At 39.1% G+C, this 21,930-nt stretch overlaps 1 protein-coding gene across 2 annotated transcripts in view; it reads right to left on the bottom strand.

Annotated features, from left to right (window-relative positions):
* Positions 1–10,864: 10,864 nt before the first annotated feature.
* DDR1 (discoidin domain receptor tyrosine kinase 1) overlaps positions 10,865–21,930 on the bottom strand; it is a 72,990-nt gene continuing 61,924 nt past the window's right edge. For both annotated transcript variants that reach the window (XM_089515164.1, XM_089515173.1), the window contains 4 exons: positions 21,186–21,386; positions 19,665–19,899; positions 18,123–18,272; positions 10,865–15,375 (listed from right to left, as the gene is read on the bottom strand). In XM_089515164.1, coding sequence (XP_089371290.1) covers positions 15,235–15,375; positions 18,123–18,272; positions 19,665–19,899; positions 21,186–21,386 — 727 coding nt within the window. In that variant the 3' untranslated portion in view covers positions 10,865–15,234. The remainder of the gene's footprint in view (positions 15,376–18,122; positions 18,273–19,664; positions 19,900–21,185; positions 21,387–21,930) is intronic.

Genomic DNA, 21,930 nt, shown 5'->3' with positions numbered 1-21,930 from the left:
CCTGATCTGTGCTGAGTTTGGACCATCCCTACCTTAATCTAGTTTTTTAAAAAACATCAGCATTTGCTCTGGATCTTCCAAGGAAATTTAAAGTGAAGCCAAGCAGATGTTTACACAGTATCTTGCTATGCTGCCTGCGATCACCAGTTGTTCCCATGAGTTGCTCCCTCTGAGGCCACAGATGCACCTGCCCATGCGGTCGATTCTGGGCACCTTATTTTCTTTTCTTTTTTTTTTTTTTTATTAATTTTTACAGTTTTTATAAAGACAAAACAAAGCACAACATAACACAACACAACACCACATAACCTAACATAATACAAATTGGCTTGACATAAAAACAGAATACATAGTCTCTCTTAACTCTTGCAATGAGAAAAAAAAAAAAAAAAACATGCAACATAAATCTTGCTTCCGGCTATCTGGTTTGACAATTCTTTTATCAAATTATACTTTGTTCTATCTGTTAATGTTTTCCAAGTTACTTCCTTTCACGTAACCTGTCTCTCAACCCATTAAGAATTTATATATATTTATGAATACTATACTTACTTTATTTGAGAGAACTTGCTTTGCTAATTACATCTTTTTCCTCTGGTAAACTCTTTAACTGCTTATTGCATATAATATGTGGCACATAACAGTCTTAATCCCGCTTTCAATCAAAACAAACTAGATAACTAAAGCTTCTAATATTTCTATTACAGTTTGTCATGGGAAAACATTTTTCCACTCTTTTCTCAGATAGACATAAAAAGGATCCCACTCTCTTTTTATTTGTTCTTCATTCTTCTCTTTCATCCAAGAAGTCATTCTATCCATTTCGGCGGTTTCCAGAACTTTTATAAGCCATTGTTCAGTTGAAGGTGTTAGGTTGGACTTCCAAACTTTAGCAAAAACAATTCTAGCACATGCTAACAAGTAGAAGATTAATTTACCATATGTTCTATCCAATTTTTCGTCTATCATGCCTAGTAAGAAAGTTTCAGGTGCAAAAACAATTGGTATTTTTAAATCTGCAGTGATTACTTTGTATATTCTTAACCAAAATTCTTTTGTTTTCTTACATAACCACCACATATGAAAATATGATCCAACCTTACTTTCACATTTCCAGCAGTGTGGACTGCTATTTTTGAACATATGTGCGATTTTTTGTGGTGACATATGCCACCTGTAAGACATCTTGTAAATATTTTCTTTTATATCTTGGTTAGCAGTATATTTCACAGATTTCCACATTTTAACCCACATCTCATAATCCAGGCTCTTCCCTATATTTTGGGCCCAGCGTATCATGCTTTCCCTTATTATCTCATCTTCTGTCTCCCAGGTTAAGAACATTTTGTAAAACTTTGTTATCAGTTTTCTTTTTCCTTTGTTTATTATTTCTTCCCATTCTGACCTCTTCCCATTAATACCATATGTCTTTCTATCCATTTTCCATCTCTCTCTAATTTGCATATATAGGTACCAATGACACTCGATTCCTGTTTGTTTCAGATCCTCTTGGGATTTTAAATCAGCTAATTCCTTTTCGACTTTAATTAAATCTCCATATCTTAACCATTTGGACCTCGGTATACTTTCTTTTCCCATTAAGGCCTCGTGTGGGGAGCATATTAAAGGGATCTGTCGACACAGATTCGGTTTCAATTTTTCCCAAATATATAACAGTGCTTTACATACTACATGAATGGTACTGTTCTTGTGTACTTTCCGTTTTTCATAAAACAAGTACCCATGAAATCCAAACCTCATGTGAAATCCTTCTAAAGTTAATAATTTGTCATCCTCCAATAACAGCCATTCCGTTAACCACACCATGACAGCCGCAAAGTAGTATATTTTAAGATTTGGCAAACCCAATCCACCTCTTTTTCTCTCATCGCACAATATCTTTGCTTTAATTCTGGCTTTTTTGTTATTCCAAATAAATTTTTGAATTTCTTTTTGCCAGCTTTCTAGGGGTTTAAGGGTGTGTAAGATCGGAATGGTCTGAAATAAAAATAGCATCCTAGGAAGAATGTTCATTTGTACCACAGCTATTTTACCTAAGAGAGAGAATTGAAAGTTACCCCATTTTTCCAGATCTTTTTTCACCTCCGCCCATACTTTTTCATAATTGTTGTGAAATAAATCCACATTTTTATTGGTTAGGGTTATGCCTAGGTATTTTACTTTGTTTTCTATCTTGAAACCACTTTTTTCCTCCAAATTAGATTTTTCATCCCTGCCCATATTTTTTGTTATCATTACTGTTTTCTCTTTGTTTACTTTAAGTCCTGTCACTTCTTGGAATTCCTCCAAAATTAAAGTAATATTTTTGATACTAGCTAAGGGATCTTCCAATATGTAGACAATGTCGTCCGCGTAAAGACGCATTTTGTATTCATATTTTTTGATTTTCAGACCTTTTATGCTTTTTTCCATCCTTATCCTATTATTGAGGGCTTCCAAAACAAAAATAAAGAGAAGGGGCGACAGGGGACACCCTTGCCTAGTTCCCTTCGAGATTTGAAATGCTTCAGATTTACCTTGATTTATAATCAATCTTGCATTTTGTACACTATAGATTTCTTGAATCCATCTACGATACACAAATCCCACTCCCACCTTATCCATCAACAACAGCATCATATCCCAATTAACATTATCAAAGGCCTTTTCTAGGTCCATGAAGATCAGAGCCAGGCTTTTCTCGTTGTGATGTTCATAATATTCTAATGTGTCAATTATGTGTCTTAAATTCTCCTTTAGTTGGCGATTAGGTAGGAAACCTCCCTGTTCCTCTGGGATCCAATCTCTCAGGACTTTTTTAAATCTCTCCGCCAAAATCATTGCAAAAAGTTTGTAATCCGTGTTCAACAGGGAGATAGGCCTATAGTTTTTAACTTCTTTTGGGTCCCTGTTTTCTTTTGCCAAAAAGATAATATTGGCTTGTCTCCAAGTTTCTGGATACTTCTGTTGCCCAATGGCGTTTACTGTTTGCTTAAAGGGTACGATGATTTGTTCCTCAAATTTTTTGTAGTATTCCACAGGAAAGCCATCTGGGCCCGGTGTTTTTCCATTTTTTGCTTTCTTTATTACCTCCACCACCTCAGCGGTTGTAATAGGGCCATTTAACATCTCTTTTTGTTGTGTATCCAAAATTGGCAAGCATGCTTTATTTAAAAAACCGTCTATTTTTTGTTTTGATATCTCTTTGCCTTGATACAGCTGACTATAGAAGTTTACAAATTCTTTCATGATTTCGTCTTGATTTGAGGTAATAAATGAATCTTTAGATCTTATTTCAGATATAATGTTTCTTTCTCTTTGTTTTTTCAGCCTATGTGCTAGCCAACGGCCCGGCTTGTTGGAGTACTCAAAATGTCTTTGTTTCAAATATTTCAGGTTTCTTTGGATCTCCTCATTTTCTTCCCAGTCAATCTGTTTCCTAATCGTTTTAATTTCCTTAGTAATTTTTTTATCAACTGGGTTTTCACCCAGTTCTTTTTCCTTCTGTCTAAGTAAATTGTATAGTTTCTCCATTTTTTCTTTTTTCCTTTTCTTTTCGATGTGATTTTGTTGAATGAAGAAACCTCTCATGAAGGCCTTTGAGGCTTCCCAAACAATCGTTATATCTATCTCCGAGCTTATGTTTTCTTCAAAGAATAGTGTCAGGGTCTTTTTCGCTTTTTCTACTATTTCCTCTTTTTGAAGTAAGCTTTCATTTAATCTCCATGCATACTGGATTGGATTTATTTTTATTAAGATTGTTTGGGGGCTGTGATCTGAGATTGACCTGGGTTCATTTGTCATATTTACAACATCTTTACACCACGCTTTGGTTGCAAAAAGCATATCTATCCTGGATAGGGACTTGTGTCTTTCTGAATAGTAAGTGAAGTCTTTTGAGTTCCCATATTTAAATCTCCAGATGTCGTGTAGTGTTTGTTCTTCAATCATGTTTTCAAAAGCTTTGGGTAGTTTTCCTTGTGTCTTTTTTATTTTTTTAACCGATTTCCTATCAACGTCAGGATTTACCACACCATTCCAATCCCCCATTATCAATATCTTTTCATATTTATGGTTGATTAACATTCCATTTAGTTTGTTAAAGAATTGATATTTCTTTTCTAGGGGTGCGTATATACCCACTATTAAGCATTTCTCATTTTGTATTGTTATTTCTATTCCTAAGATTCTACCGTCTTTGTCATCAGATAACTTTTTGGGATTGTATTTATCTTTCACATAAATGACCACACCATTTTTCTTTTTGAGATTAGTTGAAGTGAACTCTTTGCCAAATTTTTTGTTATTAAGCAATCTAGTGTCCTTTTGTTTTATATGAGTCTCTTGTAGGCAAGCTATTTCTACATTCTGTTTCTTAAGATAATTGAAGATTTTTTTCCGCTTTTGAGGTGAGTTCATTCCTCTCACATTCCATGATATAAGTTTAATTTTTGAACTTTTTAGAGTTGTGGTATCATTTTTAAGAACATTTGAGATATTCCTTTTTGTGGCCATTTTATTTATGTTATTAAAGTTATCAGTTCTTCTGAGGCCTCCCACTTTCTTTCCGCTGCTTCTTGAGAGGTTTTAACTACTTTCGGTTTCTCTAATTCTTCCTCTTTCTTATCTCTTCTCTCTAAGTCTTTACCATATCTTTTAAGAAAGTCCTTCAGTTTCAGTATCGAATTGATTCTGTATATTTCGGCTTTGTATTTAAAAATTAATCCTTCTAATATGTCCCATCTATATACAATGTTATTACATCTCAAAAGATTGGCAAGCGGTTTGTATTCGTTTCTTTTCTTCAAGAGTCTCAGTGGTACATCTTTATATATAATCAAATCTTCATCTCCTATCCTTAAATTCCTTTCATAATTTATCTGTATTATCTCATCTCTAACTCTTTTCCTGGTAAAATAAACTACCACGTCCCTCGGGAGTTTTTTCTGTTTCGCTGTCTTAGAGTTCAATCTATACATTTTACTAATTTCCCGTTCAAAATCATCTAGATCTTCTCCAACATAATCTGCCAAAATTGGGGTTAGATATTCGTATAAATCCTCATTTTCTTTTTCTTTTAAACCTCTAATTTTGATAGAATTTTCACGTTCTTTTAGATCTTGTAGGGCTCTCTCGTCGAGATCGATTTCCTGTCTTTTTTCTATATCCACAACTTTCTTGTTTATTTTTTCTGTTTTGTCGTCAATTCTGGTTATATTCTTCTCCATTTGTTTAATGTCTTCTGTGACTTTACCCAAAGAATCCTTAATTTCCTTTAATTCCACTCTGATCTCCTGTCGTATTTCTTGCTTTATTTCCTTCCGCATAGCTGCCATATCTCTCTTCATTGCCTTAATATCTTCCTTCATGTCATAGTATAAAGTTTTTAGTTCCTCCAGAATTGCAACTTGCTCTGAAGTTCTTGGTATTGATTCTGAAGAATCACGCCTCTGTTGACTTAATTCTTTTGCCCTCCTCGTTGTCATTATTAGTTGTTTTTATTCCTGAGTTCCCCCTTCACACTGGTTTTTTTTTTTTCCTTCTCCTTTTTGAAAAAAAAGAAAAAAAAATCAAATTTTTTCTTTTTTTTTTCCCTTTTCTTTCTTTCCCTTTCTCTTCTTCCCTTCTCAAAAAAAAAAAATTATTTATTTGTTTTATCTTTTAATGTTTTTTTTAAATTATAAATTATATATTATTGACTAAATGTCCTATAGCAATTTCTGCACAAAAGTTGGTACTGGTCTGTCTAATCTCAGTTGTCTTCTCTACAGCTGTTAACCTATTGTCCTTATATTGTCCTGCTTAATTCCTCCACTCTACTTCTTGTTGGGCTAAAACAGCTTAAGGAACCAAATGCAGTCTTACAATATTGCTCTTTCCAGTAGCGCTGCTCCTGCAGTCAATAGTATGTTTAATTCTTGTTTGTATAACTTTCTTAAACAATCCCTTAAACAATCCCTTTCTGTCCCTTGACACTGTTACAATGTATATATTCCTGTTTTGTCCTCTGATTCCACCCTGATACCACTCCTCCAGATTTTCTTTCTTCTGAGTGTCTCTTTCATAGATTATCCCTTTATGCTACCTTGTCGTCCTCCTCGTTGGTCTCCTGAGGAGTAGCCCCAAGACCAATTCTCTGACTTAGACTTTCTTACTATGCCCACTTTTCCTCTTGCTTTGCCTTTCGTCCTCCTTGCTGTCCTTGGTTTTCCTGCTTTTAACACCCGCTTTTAACCTTGGTCTCTTCTATCCTCCGAAGTTCCTAGGGCTCCAAGCCTCTACTGTCCTCCAAAGTTCTAAGAACTCCAAGCCTCTACTGTCTTTCAAAGTTCTGAGGGCTCCAAGCCTCTACTGTCCTCCAAATTTCTGAGGACTCCACGCCTCTACTGTCCTCCAAAGTTCTGAAGGCTCCGAGCCTCTACTGTCCTCCTAAGTTCTAAGGGCTCCAAGCCTCTGCAGTCCTCCAAAGTTCTGAGGACTCCACTCCTCTGCTGTCTTCCGAAATTCTGAAGACTCCACGCCTCTACTGTCCTCCAAAGTTCTAAGGACTCCACGCCTCTACTGTCTTCCAATGTTCTGAGGTCTCCAAGCCTCTACTGTCTTCCAAAGTTCTAAGGACTCCGAGCCTCTACTGTCCTCCAAAGTTCTAAGGACTCCAAGTCTCTACTGTCCTCCGAAGTTCTGAGGACTCCAAGCCCCTACTGTCCTCCAAAGTTCTGAGGACTCCACACCTCTACTGTCCTCCAAAGTTCTGAGAGCTCCAAGCCTCTACTGTCCTCCAACGTTCTAAGTACTCCAAGCCTCTACCGTCCTCCAAAGTTCTGAGGGCTCCAAGCCTCTGCTATCCTCCGAAGTTCTGAGGGCTCCAAGCCTCTACTGTCCTCCAAAGTTCTGAGCAGCTGTTACTCCTCCTTGGTGTAATAGGCTGCTTCCAATTGCAAGCAGCTGAGCCTGTTCTCACAATCCGCAAACCGTCCTTGGCTGCCTCTCTTGGATTTTAAGACAAGTAAAAGTTATATTTACGCAAAAATTAGATTGATAGTGTCTGTTTGTTCTTCTCAGCTTTACAGCTTCTTAACAGCACTTTATAGCTCCGGTTCTGAGAAGAGCATTGGTGAACAAAAACAAGCTTTAAATGCAGTTCACCCGCCAATTGCAGCTGGGTTTAGCTTTCTCTTGGTGTTTATTTCAAAGGAACTTAGTTATAGATATCTTCTCTTAAATCCAAACACAAATAGCTTCTGTTATTTTCTCAGTTCTTTTTCAAGAAAAAATTAAAAAAAAAATTGGTGGCAGCTCTTGTGCCAAGAAGGCTCTCTACCTGGCGCCGACTCTTCTTGCCTCCCTCGCTTCTACCTGTTCGGGTCCCGAGAGAGACCGCGGGTGCCCTTGCAAGGCAAAGCATGAAAGGATGACGAAGCCTCTTCACCCTGGTAGTGCCGTGCCAGGGGTTTTTCCCTGCTTTGCGATGTCAATTGCAAGCGGGAAAGCGCCAGCAAGAGAGGACGGTTACTCAGGAGCTCCCCGAGTTTGCGTCCGACGGGCCGCCGTTCCAACCCGGAAGTCTCCTGGGCACCTTATTTTCAACCTGAGGTAGTGACTCGCATCAGTGGTCAGCACAATGTGATGCATGTATGGGCAGCTACCCAGCATCCAGAGTGCCAAGATGATGGGGGGAATCCAGGGCAGCTTTGGAGCCAAAATCCTCCAGGAGCAGCGCAGAGTATTTTGGCCAGTGTAGACCCACCCTCAAACTCAGGTACTGGGACCACAGTATTTAATATGTTAATCTAGTTGGTTGAAATGCATTAGATTAAACCAAGGGTCAGGGAATGTGTGGTAGTCCAGAGGTGGTTGGACTACATCTCATAAACCAGTACAGCCATTGGTGAGGAATAGAAGGAAATCTGTTTTTCTGGATTACAATTGCCAGGCCCTTAAGTAGCATAACCACTGGCTGTGCTGGCTGATGAAAGTTGGGGGCCACAATAGTAACTTTTCCAAGAACTTCTGAGCTGCAGTCTGACACCATCTGGAAAGCCACATAATCCTCATCCCTGGATTAATCTGTTTAGATTAATGAGTGAAAAAAACCATTGTCTTGAAAACAGGCCCCATTTAATTGGGCAGTAGAGTGTTTTTTAAGGAAGCAATATCTATTATAAGTAATTAACAACAACAATAACAAAATGTTGAGCGATTGATGTCAAGGTAGCTGCATTTTTCATCTCTCTCACTTTCTCTTAGAAAGAACTGTTTTTGAAAAGTGGCACTTGCTATGATGTGTGTGCATCACCTAAAAGCAAAATATGGTTCCCCTTTCTGTTAAGTAGAAATGCTCTGGTTTCAACTTTGTTTTATCACATAGTGAATGGAGCTAAAACAAAACTGTTGACTAAAAATATGACTACAGAAGAGGGAAATTTGCTAATGGTTCTTTCTAACTTTAAAATGGAAATAAATGGGATTAAATATTTGGGAGTTATCATTATGAAAAATAACAGTTTATTGTTTCAAATTATGAAAAAGTCAGGAAAGAAATGAAAAGAGATTTTGAAAAATTGAGAAAGTTAAACTTATTTTTGTGGGAAGAATCACAGCGCTAAAAGCCAATGTGTTGCCAAGACTTTTATTTTATTTTCAAAAAATCCTCATCATAAGAAATGGAATACTTTTTACACAATGGCAGAAAGAAATCTCAACATGAATGGATTGTCAAATTGCAGAATTAGCCTAAATTGCCAAATTAACATACCAATTGATTTTTATAGCTTAGAAACCATGTATGAACATTTTGACTAATAAGATGAATGATGCAATAATTTGTGGTTATTTGAATTAACAACCCTACTAGGATTTGTGGAGTCGAAGGCATCCATAGTTTTTTGTGGGTTTTTTGGGCTATGTGGCCATATTCTGGAAGTTTATTCCTGGCATTTTGCCAGCATCTGTGGCATTCTCTGCAGATGCCAGCCACAGATGCTGGCGAAATGTCAGAAATAAACTCTTCCAGAACATGGCCACATAGCCTGAAAAAACCCACAAAAAACCTACTGGGATTATTTAGTTGGATCTGTAATGCTAATATATATATATATATATATATATATATATATATATATATTCTGTGTTCAATTCTGTTCCTCAATCATTACCGTTTGAATGGGGTGGGTGGGTAGAGCCTCTTTGTATCAGCATTGTGTTAGTTTTAGGGTAGCTCACTGTTAGGTTAGTGTTATACACACATGTATCGTTATATATGTTTATGTATGTATTTCTCTTTTCTGCTTTTTATTTTTTCTCACCTTTTCTACTTTTAAAAAATGTTTACTACTTTGCTGTGGTTTGTACTGCTTTTGTTAAAAATTCAATAAAAAGTATCGTAAAAACATCAAAAATGACCATAATTCAGGTGTACACCACATATTTTGCATGCATAAGGTTTCATTCCTGGCCATCTCTAAGGAGTTCAAAGACTCGTATCAGTGTTGATACTAGTTGGCTAGATAGAGCAATGATTTGTCTCAGTATAAAGCAGCTTCTTATGTTCCAGGCCGGATGTGATTCGTTGCGCATCAGATCTACCCTGGGGATTGCAGGCAAATCCTTTCATATGATTTTTTCAGTGTTCACTGGTGTATGCTAAATTCTTAATTTGGTGTCTAAAAATGGCCTGTGGACAGGGCTAGGGAGTATGAGTAAGGAGTAAGAAATTTTTACAGGAGTAGGAGTAGGAATAAGGAGTATCAAAATATATTTGTTACTCCTTATTCCTGATTATCATTTAGTCAGAATTCCAAAAAGTAGCCTCATGAGTGATGTGGCAATGACAACATTGAGCAGTATAATAGGAGTAGTAGCAGTAGGAGTAACATTAAGAAAAAAGTATCATACTCTGGAGTAGAACAAGAAGTAACCCCCAAATCACCACTACTCCCAAGCCCTGCCCGTGGGCCACACTTTGTTCACTCTTGTTAGAGGAGGTGAAGGTGTCTTTAAGATATTACACATGAGTGAGAGGGGACAGATAGAGTCCACATTATATCACTCTGCATTCTTCCAATGCTTGGGAAAGTTATTTTTCCAGAACCGAGGGCAGGGAATCGTCTAACTAAAAGATTGTATGTACAGCGCTGTGTAAATTTACAGTGCTTCATAAATAAAGGTTAATAATAATAATAATAATAATAATAATAATAACTCCCAGAATCTCAGAGATTATGGCTGCTAGAGGATTCTGGGAGGTGTGGCCCAAAAGGTAACTTTTCCAAGCCCTACATCAAGTGTAAATCACATGCTAGATGGATGGACTCTATTAAGGAGGTCATGGGTATGAATGTGCAAGACCTAAGCAGAGCAGTGGCGCATAGGGAGTCTTGGAGATGTCTCATCTACAAGGTCGCCATGGGTTGAGATCAACTGGATAACAACAACAACAAACATCAAGGGTTCCCAACCTGGGGTCCCTGAACCCTTAAGGGGTGCCAGATAAAGAATCAGGGGGCGTAACAAAGAGTGGCTTGTGTCCTTGAGTCACAAGTCATTAGTTTTTTCTGAATAAATTAGAATCTAATTGCTCAATTTAGAATTATATTTTATGCACTGAGTTAAAAGCTTTCTTTTTAGTTCAGTTTGTTCACTCGCAGTATTGTATATAGTTTAATTTGTATCCAAAATTAGAGATTAGACTGCTCCATCTTCACATCTGATATTCCTTTTGTAGGGGGTGTGAATGTTAAATCAAACATTTCCTAGGAGTTGGGGCATAAAAAAGGTTGGAAACCACTGCCCTACATCCTTGTCCCTCCCCTCTTTATCTCATTTCCCCCTTCTGCCCAAATTCAGAGAACAACTTAGATGAAAGTACTGTACAAAATGCAAAGCGTTTTATTTCACCACATAAATGGAAAGGACTAAAAAACAAACAAATCCCCAAACATCTATATATTAGTGTAAAAAAAATCTTTCTATCTTTTTTTCTGCTCTTCAAATATATACATATCCCGGTGCACAATACAAACAAACAGCTACAAGTAGCCCCAGAGAAACACAAAAAAGGTATTCAACAGGGTCAGCATAGAGGAGAGAACAGTCAATGACACGGAGAAGCAACACTGGGCATCATGTGCCATGGAAACACCTTCAAAACAGAAATATACATCTAGTTATGATGAGCTGAAAATATTCAAAACATTAGTCCTTCTTAATCATGCTAAAATTAATCATGATTGTGACTACAATCCCATGGACACTTTCTTGTGGGACTTCTTCCCAAGTGAACATGTTTCAGATATGAACATTGGACTTACCTGCAAGGTTTTTCGTTTTCAGCAGTGGAAGAGGAAACATAATGGATTGCTCCTCCCATTCACTTTCATAGGCAAGATGAAGTTTGCAGTAGCAGCTAGCAGGGGAAACACCCCATGAACTATTCAGTCAATGTAATATAAAAGAAATCCACTAACTGTGGAAGAGAAAGGAAGGCTAGCTTTTTAAAAAAATATGAAGAATTGAGGAACAAAGGAAAGAATGACAAAGATAATAGCCTATGCACAGCAGAGGCAGGAGTAAGGCAGAATATGGGCTGCTTCTCTTGCTGGCTGCTACAGCGAACTTCATCCTGCCTATGAAAGTGAATGGGATGAGCAGCCCACTACAGGATGTTTCCCCTCCAGTGCTGGAAAATGTAGGCTGCATCCCACTGGTTTGAGCTCAGATGTCGTTCTGTGCACACAAGGGCTGTTTCTGATTTTGTGCAACATCCCTTGGGAAAGACGGGAGAACCGAAATTCACAGCTGCAGCAAGCTGTCCCTGTAGTTTGCATGAGGTCTCAAAACACATTGCTAGCACAAGGCACTCTAAGGTCTCTTGCATAAAGTCACACACCATGGGTTAAAAGTTAACTGCACACACTACTAAAAGAAGAGCATGTAGCACAAAGTTATGTTTGTATTATGGAACAGACCCACCAAATGTAGATAGTGAATGGTTAAACATTTCCCACACATTTGGGTGTTTTTTTTTAAATAATTTCACTTTCTCTCATCCAAGACTAATGGGGGGAAAACTCAGTGGACCCCACATGCTAGCCTCCAAGTAAAACAGAATTAATATTGCGCTATATGCTATTCTTTTAATGCAGGTAGTTTAAACCAACATCTTCCAAGAGTCCGTAAATGTCTGTGAAACAGGGCTACTGCCCAAATATCTCCTGTCTCTGCATCTCTTGATCCAAGACACATTATGAAAACAATGGAATAGGATTAAAGCTGCTGTCTGGGCACATTGATTTGAGAGTAAATCCCATCAAACTCAGGGGAACATCTCCAGATGGGATTGGACAGCACAACATAACTTTTGAAAAATGATGCCCAACGTATGCATAACTGCCATTAATGATGTCTTTTCAAATTAGGTGTACTTGCCAAAAGCTGAAACACAAAGCATAGATAGTCTAATTATTTTGGAACACTTTGAGCACATGATTGGAACACATGATCCCCTCCCTTGCTCCCAACTGCTAATTATAATTATCCATTTAAACAAACTTTACATTTTGAAAAATGGCTGAAGAAACAGACTGCTTTCAAAGTGCACCTTTCCTCCCTTGGTTTTGTTCCATTTTTTTTTCCTTAGGAAGTCAAACACAACTTAAGGGGGAGAGGTATATTTTCCTGTTCTCACCACACATAAGAATTGGCATTGGCAATAGTATTATTGCATTAGTTATCTGCTGGATGCTGCCAGCATAGATTACTGCGGAATCTCATATATGTGCACAGATCCCACTGCTGTGAGCACAACTACAATGCTGATTTGGGAGACCCTTCCTTGGGGCATCTCCACAATGAAATAGCAGGCAGGCAAGCAAAACATGAAACCTAGATCAATTCCCCCAACACCCTCTATTTGCTTTGGACAAGTGCATTCCTTCCCCACCACTTTGTACAGTAAAATATCTACAATCAGGTCACCTCAAGTCTCCAGGAAAAAGGAAAATCAAATGAATTTACAACAAATGGGACCAGCTCTCCAGGTGGGATGGATCTGTAGCATGTTGGGAAGCAGAATGGAAACCTGCTCTTTAGGAAAATATCATATTAAATTCATTTTTAAGGTTAGTCCATGAAACGTTTCCAGCGTAAAGTCCATTCTGTGCCATATCAGATCCTGCCAGCCTGAGTCACCACCCATTCAACAAGTGGATAAGATCAAGAGGTATTCCCCTTGCCTCTCAAGAGCAGCTAATACTGGTTCTCCCAGCCTCAAGTGGCCTTGTGAAGTACCATTCAAACCACTTCTTCCAGCCTCTCCAAGCATCCAGTGCTCTATTAATCCCAGTGTTTTTGGACCCAAGGGTCCTGTTTTATTTAACCAGTGTTAGTCCAGTTGTATGTGAAATCTAAAGACAGAAACACAGTCCCCAATATGGAGATATTCAAAGGCTCTAGGTATCTCCCCACCACCGCCAGTCTTAGTACCCATTGTCTCTGATGAAGGTGATAATAAAAGAGGGGCATTCACTAGAGAAAGAGCAGAAATAGTCAAGAGAACAAAACTAGAGTTCTCAGAGATTAGAAATGGTGAGCCTCCTCCCTTAAAGGAAGGGAAAAAATATAATGTGAGCATCTTATTTGGTCAAGGCATTGATATATGAAAGGCAATTCTGCTGATAGCCACTATTCATCCCAACTATGACCTGCAGCCTAAGGAGTTACAGACCGAATTGCTTCCAAGTTTCAAGTCCCCCACAAGTCTGGGCCCACTATCTATTTTCCATCCACCAACCCTCAGTATGTAAAAGTCCTTGCAGACTGCCACTGTGCACAAAAGCCTCTGCATTGGAACATTAATACAGTACCAAGGCTGCAAACACAATTTCCTGAAAGCAAGTACATCCAGCTTAGTGGAGCTGACTTACATATAGGATTGTCCTAGTCATTAGAAGAATTGAAAAAGGCATCTCCATGGGCAAAGAAATAATTAAAACAAAAAGGAGTGCTTTGGGAAATGGGGCTAGAGAGAGAGGGCTAGTAGGGGAACAGTTACACACAGAGAGACTCAGTGGATTCTCTGTTAGTGGGCATTCAAATTATTCACGGCTTGGCTGGTGAGGTGAGGAAAGCTCCACCTTCCTCATATTCCCTTCTTTCTCAGAACTCTGAATCTCCTCCTTCATCCACATGCTTCATGTTTCCCAAAGGTGGGGGTATGGCCTCACAGTTTTGCAGCTCCTGGTTCTGAAGCATCATAGGGAGTAATAACAGCAGGAAAAAACAACACCGTTCAGAATCAGGGCATTGTGCCATTCTCCTGAACAAAATGAGGGCACAAAATATGCACAATGATAATTGATTTTTACTATTTTTGATTAAAGCGTTTCAGTTCTCTCTCTCTCTCTCTCTCTCTCTTTCAGTAATCCTTACAACAACCCTATGATACAGGCAAGTATTAAAACCACCAGCTTGAAAAAGAGGGCCTGAGACCACAAGGATATCTTCTCTAAAGCCATCCAGCAGAATTTATAACTCTGGTCTTCCAGCTTCCCAGTCTTAGCCACTGTATTATATCAGTTCACAGAGCAGCACATACAGTAAGCTAGCAATGAATTAGTCAGAAAGAAATTATTGACTGAACATTCTGTCGCCCAGACCATTCAAAGGAAGGAACTCTGGAAGATGCTCTTAAGCCCTCAACTAGCCAACCAATTCCCTGTTCCCTTAAATGAGGCTGAACTCACACTTTGAGAAACCAAAGATGAGACAAGGAAGCAGAGAAAGATGGATAGATTATGTGATGGATATATGGAAAATACGCATAGTGATGAGAAGAATGCAGAGGACATTATGAGCATTAATGAATGGACACTCACAAAATTTCTTAAGAGATATTAGACAAAACACAAACAAGAAAAGACTATGTATGTATGTATGCATGTGAAGCTACAGACTGGAAGAAGAAGGAGCAGTGTGTTGGACAGGATCATGAGATGGAAGATGAATATGCCAAAGAGAGCATGATAGATGAAAAAGTGAATTAGTAGAGACTGATGGGTGGGTGGAGGTTGATGTAAGGAAATCAGCTGGACCAGGGATGAGGCAATACCCCCATAAGGATTGCAGTAGAGTAAGTTCCAGAGCATTACCCCTCCCCAAGCCACATGCTGCCCTAGCAGTCTCTGTGTTGTAGTCCAACTCTTTAACATCGCCATTGCTATCCAGTGCCAGGTTGGTTCACACCATATTGAGGGCATCTTCAGCAAGGAAGCGGTGCAGGTATTGGAAAGATGGGCGGTCTTTGGCCTCTCGTGCCCAGCATCTCAACATCACCTCATAGACAGCTAAGGGGCAGGCAGGAGGGCGGGTGAGATAGACCTGGAAGTGGAAGGACGGCACTTATGACAACAGGCTCCAAATACAGCAAATATCATCTTACATCCTTAGCAAAGTCTTTTGTTTAAACATGACACACAGGGCTTTGCTTCCCCAAACCTGTTTGCAAAGCCAGGGTACAATCCTAGAATATGGGACACACATCGTTAGAACATGTGCAGATTAAGTTTTGTTTACTGATGAGCAATGCTAGGCTGTCTCCTATTCAGTCTCTCTTTTTTTAATATAATAAAAATACTTTATTCATAATACAAAATACAAAATCTTGCAATCATAAAACAATAGTATAAAAAAGTTTCATGTTGTTAAAAACTTTCCTTATTAAAATTTTACACAGTTCAATTCGTTTAAAATAAATCTGACCATAAAGAACAGTGGCTAGATGGAGGAGAAATGGATGTAAAATTTGTATGAATGTAATCTATAAGAGGAGACCATTTTTCCTGAACAGGTCTTTGATTTTGTTGTTTTGAGTTATATTTCATATTATATGTTAATTTCTTCATAAGCCATTGATCCCAAACTCTTTTCCAAAATCTATCCAGGGATACAAGACCTGTTTTCCAATTATTAGCCACTTCTGGACGAGCTGCTGTCAGAAAAAAAGATATCAACTTTCTGTTTTTAAAGATTTATTACCTTTTGTGTATATGGAAAGTAACAAAAGAACTGGGCAAAAAAAATGAGACATGGAATAAACGCACAAGTTGCCTTGATGCTTTTATTGCTCTGCCTTGTCATCTGAATTTTACATGGACTTTAGATGACCATGTCCTCCACTAATAATCCTCCTTAGATTTCTCCTGCTGCCTTTGTCTTTTTCCCTTACTGTGGAAACCCCTTAAAGTGTTTCCCTTACTATGAAGACACAAAAGGCAGAATATAGTTCCACAATGCCTTTTGATTGCTAACATGAGAAACCTTCCATCCTGAAAGGTACTTAGTATTTTATCTTCTCTGAAGAGACACCATCAAATGCCCTAATCCAGGGGTAGGCAACCTGCGGCCCGGCAAGGCCTTGGGACTGGCCCCAGCCTGGTCCTGCCGCCGATTGCCACCGGGGCCTTTGGGGGGCAATTGTCTATAGAAGCCTCAGAAACATGCATTTATATTAACATTTTTTTAAAAAATCAGCAAATTTTTTCGCTTGTCTTCCATTTTTTTAAAAAAAGTGTGTTCCATTTGAAAATTTTGTCCTACATTTGCCCTGGTTTATTTATATATTTAATTTTTTAAAAAAATTATTTAATTATTTATTTTTTGGCTTCGGCCCCCCAGTTGTCTGAGGGACAGCAACCCGGCCCCCGGCTGAAAAAGGTTGCCTACCCCTGCCCTAATCTATAGAAAAGAAGCATACTGCCTTTCTTCCAAATCCCATGGCTTGCCAATATGAGGAAAGGCTACTCTGGACATGAGGGGCCCTGCTTTCCACCTTGAGTCCTCTGGTAAGCTCACTTTCTGTACAGAGACAAGCACAAACTTACAATCCAGTTCAAAAGAAGAAAGAGAATTGACAGCTACACAGAGCCGGCCATAGAAAAGGCACAACTGATTCAACAGCTTGTCATCAGAAGATGGAATTCACTGAGACAAAATGTAGAAAGGATGGCCACTCCACTAGCTTTTGAAAGGGATTAAACAAAATAGAACATAGCTTCCTAATGGCTACTGTCATGGCAACAGAGGACAAATTCTTCATCTCCAAGGATGGAATAGCTTGAAGATGAATGGATGCTGAATCCTATACTAGAGCCATCTGGTGCCCTGTAGTTAGACCACAGCTGCTATCATCCTAGCCAGCCAGGCCAATGGCCATGCTGGCTGAAGGAACAGGAGTTACAGACCAACCCATTTGGAGGACACCACGTTGGGGAAGGCTGTGGTGAAGTCACCCAGTAGAAGAGGGAAAAACTGAACTACTGTATCTACTCATGTATACATCTAGAAATTTTAGTCAAAAAAATTGGCCCCAAAAAATAAACCCGACTTATCCATGGGTCAATGTAAGTACAGTACTTTAATTCTTATTTTAAAAAAGAAAAATCCTCTGGTGAAAGGAAAAGAGTGTAATCTGTTCTGCAAGTACTGACCCCACTGCCATCCATTCAGTCTTCAGTGTCACCACTGAATTTTGTACATTATTTAGCATTGTTTTCCTTTGCTTCATCCTTTAGTTTCTTTGTTACACACTCCTAAGTTTCACCCTCGACTTATCCATGGGTCATATTAAAATCCATAATTTTGGCTCCAAAACCTGCCCTCAACTTATACATGAGGTTGACTTATAGTCAAGTATATACAGTAAGCTAAATAGATCTAGCCAGGCCAAGTTTATATTCAGCGCCAGCCCGATCTTTATACAAAGTGAGGCAGCTAACTCAGGCAGCATATTTGGGGTTACATCAAACAACAGCTATCATGATGATGATGATCATCATCATTCTTTTCTTACTGCAAAAGCAAGGAAGAGGAACTAATGGAGTGATGGAACAGGACTCTGAAGACCAGGATTCAAAGCCCCAGGAGAACAGGATGACAACTGGGAACCCCCAGCAGACTGCTTTTCAGGTGAGAGGTCCGAAGTTATGTAGGTTGACTCTACCATTTTTCTATTTGGTTCATATATATGACTGTGGATGTGATAAAAGGTCTCACATACTATCACAACCTCAACAGCACACAAGCCCTTAAATATCTGGAGGCCTCTGGCTTGGCTTCCACATAGTTACCTGTTTGCCCTGGTGGCGGAAGAATTCACCAGCGTTCTCAATGACAGCTTCATCAGTCAGCTGGCTGTATGGCTGCTCCTGGCACAGCATGAGCACCTCCCAAAGCGTGACTCCAAAGGCCCAGACATCGCTGGCAGTAGTGAACTTACCCTGAAGAGAAATGGAACAGGAGGGTGAAAATAAAGGGGACATCAGATCTCAGATGCTGCAAGATGGCCTCCTCAAATAAACTCATCTGGAGGTGAGTTTCCCTTATCCAGAATTCTGAAATCTGAAATACTCCGAAATCCAAAATTGTCCACATGAATGGCCAAGATAGTGACATTTTACTTTCAGATGGTTCAATGCACACAAACTTTATTTCATGCACAAAATCATTAAAAATATAAAGTTAGCTTCAGAATATGAGTATAAGGTAGATATAGAACATAAATGAAATTTGTGTTTAGACTTGAGTCCCATCTCCAAGATATCTCATTATGCATATACAACTTATCCAAAAAAACCCTCCAATCATCTTAAATCCAAAATATTTCTAAGTCATTTTGGATAATGGAGACTCAACCTGCACGTGGTGTACTTCCATAAGAAAAAGCACAAAATCCAGTGTCCTGATAGCTCAGTTTCACTTCTGGTTTTTGAAGGGGGAAAAAATCCCTAGTTTTTACTATGATCAAATTTACTATGGCATAAGCATTTTTGGACTAGGCAGACTCCAATCTATTAAAGCCTATGCCTATACACAGTTAATTATGACATAAACTTTCATGGACCAGGACTAAAGCTGTTCACATCTCAGGAGTTTGTCTTTGAGATGGCACAAAATTCCTGGGGGGGAGAGAAGGATTATGCACAAAACCAGATTTTTCACACATGGGGCTTGGGGACAAATTTAATATTTTTTAAAAAATTGTACAAAATATTATGGTTTCTGGTAACTGTTTTTCTGTGTGTGTGAAAAAATGTATTTTGTGCACAAAACAAACTTTTTATGCAACCCACCCCACTGTTTCCAGAAACCAACATGATTTTTTTGTGTAACTACACTAACAAAAATCAACACTGCTGCTGAAAAGAGGGGGATCCCTTTCCTGCCACAAGAGTAAAAGACACTCTGCCCTTTAACCTACAGTAGTGGCCAGTGGCTTCCATGACAGGGATGCGGTCAATCCTCTCCAGGTTTTAACTAACCATTCAAAGGAGGCATCCAATGTGCTGAACACTATCCCCCAAACAAGTTCAATAGCTTGGATAGCTCCTTTATGGTCTAGAAGAAACTCTAGAGTGGATTTATCACACCCATGACATAGAAGCCACCAGTTGTTCCACTAGACTATATGATGGAAGCATTTTTGTCTTTGGCATCTTCTTGCACCACTGAAAGCATCCACAATTGCCAATGAATTTAATCAACAGCGAAAATGATGGCTGTCCCTCAACTTCTGCAGTGATGGGTACCAGCAGGTCCAATGTTGCTCTGGAATCCACCCAGATTATTGCCCATCCCTGCCTAAAGCCATATTTACAGCTTAATTCTCTCACCATGAGGATACATTCCCAAGCCATCCAGCGTATAGGCAGCACAGCCCGGCCCTGGATACGATAATAGTCCCCAGCATATAGGTTCCGGCTCATGCCAAAGTCAGCAATCTTGATGGTGAACCCTTCACCCACTAGGCAGTTTCGTGTAGCCAGGTCTCGGTGCACAAAGTTGAGTGAGGCAAGAAAAGCCATTCCTGAGGCAATCTGGGCCCCCACATGAATCAAGGTTGGATAGCTGAGTAGGGGGGAGAGAGAGAGAACAACACATGTCAGGAACAGTCTCCAAAAACCTTGTGACAGAAAGGATAGCCCCATCAGACATTACAATATAATTCATCTGAACTGAACCGGTCTTGGGAGTCTAGCAACCCAATCAGTGTGAATAGAGAGAAACATCAAAACCTCTCTCTTTCAAAAGATGGACCAAAATATTCTTTTTTTAATGAGCCCAACTAGAGTGGAAACAATTTTTCACTTGCCTTTCAAATATGACATTTCAAATTTAATGTCCATAGTTTTAATGTAAAAGTTTACTTGAAAAATTGGAAGTGATAGCTATAAAATTTTGGTGTATCAAGTCTCTTTCATGAATCTTAAGGCACTATTACTAAACATCAATGGGCAAAATGCAATAGTTTTCTATCATTTTTTTTAACAAAATTCTGCAAATGCAGTAGCCTCTCATAACTGGAAATATCGACATTCCTAAACAGTAGCCAACTTACTCTCTTGCATTTAGAATGTCTTTTTTGTTTGTTTGTTGGCATTTCAAAGATGCACCTAAGAAAGGAGCATTATGAAAGATGAATGTAAGAGTAGGAAATCTTTGACCCACCAGCTAATTCTCAACTACAGCTCCCAAATCTCCTTAGCATTGATCATGCTGAGTAAAACTGATGGAGCCATAGACCAAAAGAAATCTGGACAGCCAAAAGTTGTTCACCCCCATATTAATGCCACAATAAATTGATTTGCATTAGACCAAGGTCCCATTCACACTATGAAAATAATCCAGGCTGAATCTGGGCTGAATCCTTGTTCACACGTCCCAAATGCATTCAATGCACTTTTTGGGCGGGGATGGCAAAAAACCCTGCTTAGCTCAGGATATTTGATACTGTTTTTCCCCCCGAGTTTTCCTGAAAGATCCTCATCTATCCACAGCTTCAGTAGTGTGAATAAGCTTCTGAATCAATTCGGATCGCTCTGTATCGTTCAAGGAAATGGAGGTGGCTCCATTTTATCCCAAAACGATGGCATGTGTGAATAACAAAGAGGTTACAATGACTTGAAGAGATTCACGAACCCAAAACAAAATGGGAACAACAAATCCAATATGCACCAACTTGGCAACCGCATCTCCTCAGAACAACAAACATGAGTGCAAATGCCCCCTAAGTTTATGACAGCTTATGCTACAACATCTTTTGCTCAGGTCATCTCAAAATCCCTTTGTATACTGATATTCCAGGCTAACACAGCTATGTGTCTGAATTGCTCTTATATATTCAGAGTAGATACCTGATGGTTGGTTTCCCACTGGGGCTGCCACCCAGCTTATCTTCTAGCTCATGTCCACTAAGGAACTGGTTCAGGTCACCATTTTCCATGTACTCCGTGATCATACACAGTGGATCATCCTGTACACACACACCTAGCAGTCTCACAATGTTCAGGTCCTTCAAGCGTGACATGATCTTCACCTCCTTCAAGAAGTCATTCCTTTGTGGGCAGGCAGAAAAGGACACAGACAATGAGGTGAGGAGTGGAACTCGTTATTCCCATCGGAAGAAATCTGGTCATCAACATCTATTTTGCTTTAATACACATAACCCTCCTTTCTTCTGTTTCCAATACTTCAGCCCTTTCTATGGGATGTGGTTGCAGTGGCTATAAGGCAGCTTGCCACATCTCCCATATCTTGTGTTCCAAGAGAATGTGAATCAAGTCTGTGATCCTGTGGGTAGATCAGAAAGCAGCCAGGGATGTGGCACCAAGAGGATGGATTTGGATGTATGATACTTACACACACACACCACTTTGAGGAAGCAAAATGCCCATATAGGACTAATATTGTTGTTTGCTTTCAACTATTGGTGACCTGAAAGTGAGCCTATCACAGGGTTTTCTTAACAAGATTTGGTCAGAGGGGTTTACCTTTGCCTTCATCTCAGCCTGAGAGTATGACTTCCCCAAGGTCACCCAGTGATGTAAGAATAAGGTGTTGGACAACCTGAAACCCCTGGGATGCTGTTGGACTGAATTT

This window comes from Sceloporus occidentalis, unplaced genomic scaffold, assembly GCF_023333645.1.
Source record: "Sceloporus occidentalis isolate IW3139 unplaced genomic scaffold, rSceOcc1.0.p SCAF_1, whole genome shotgun sequence".
In the NCBI taxonomy this organism is placed as follows: Eukaryota; Metazoa; Chordata; class Lepidosauria; order Squamata; family Phrynosomatidae; genus Sceloporus; species Sceloporus occidentalis.
This window is presented reverse-complemented; position numbering and strand designations above follow the sequence as displayed.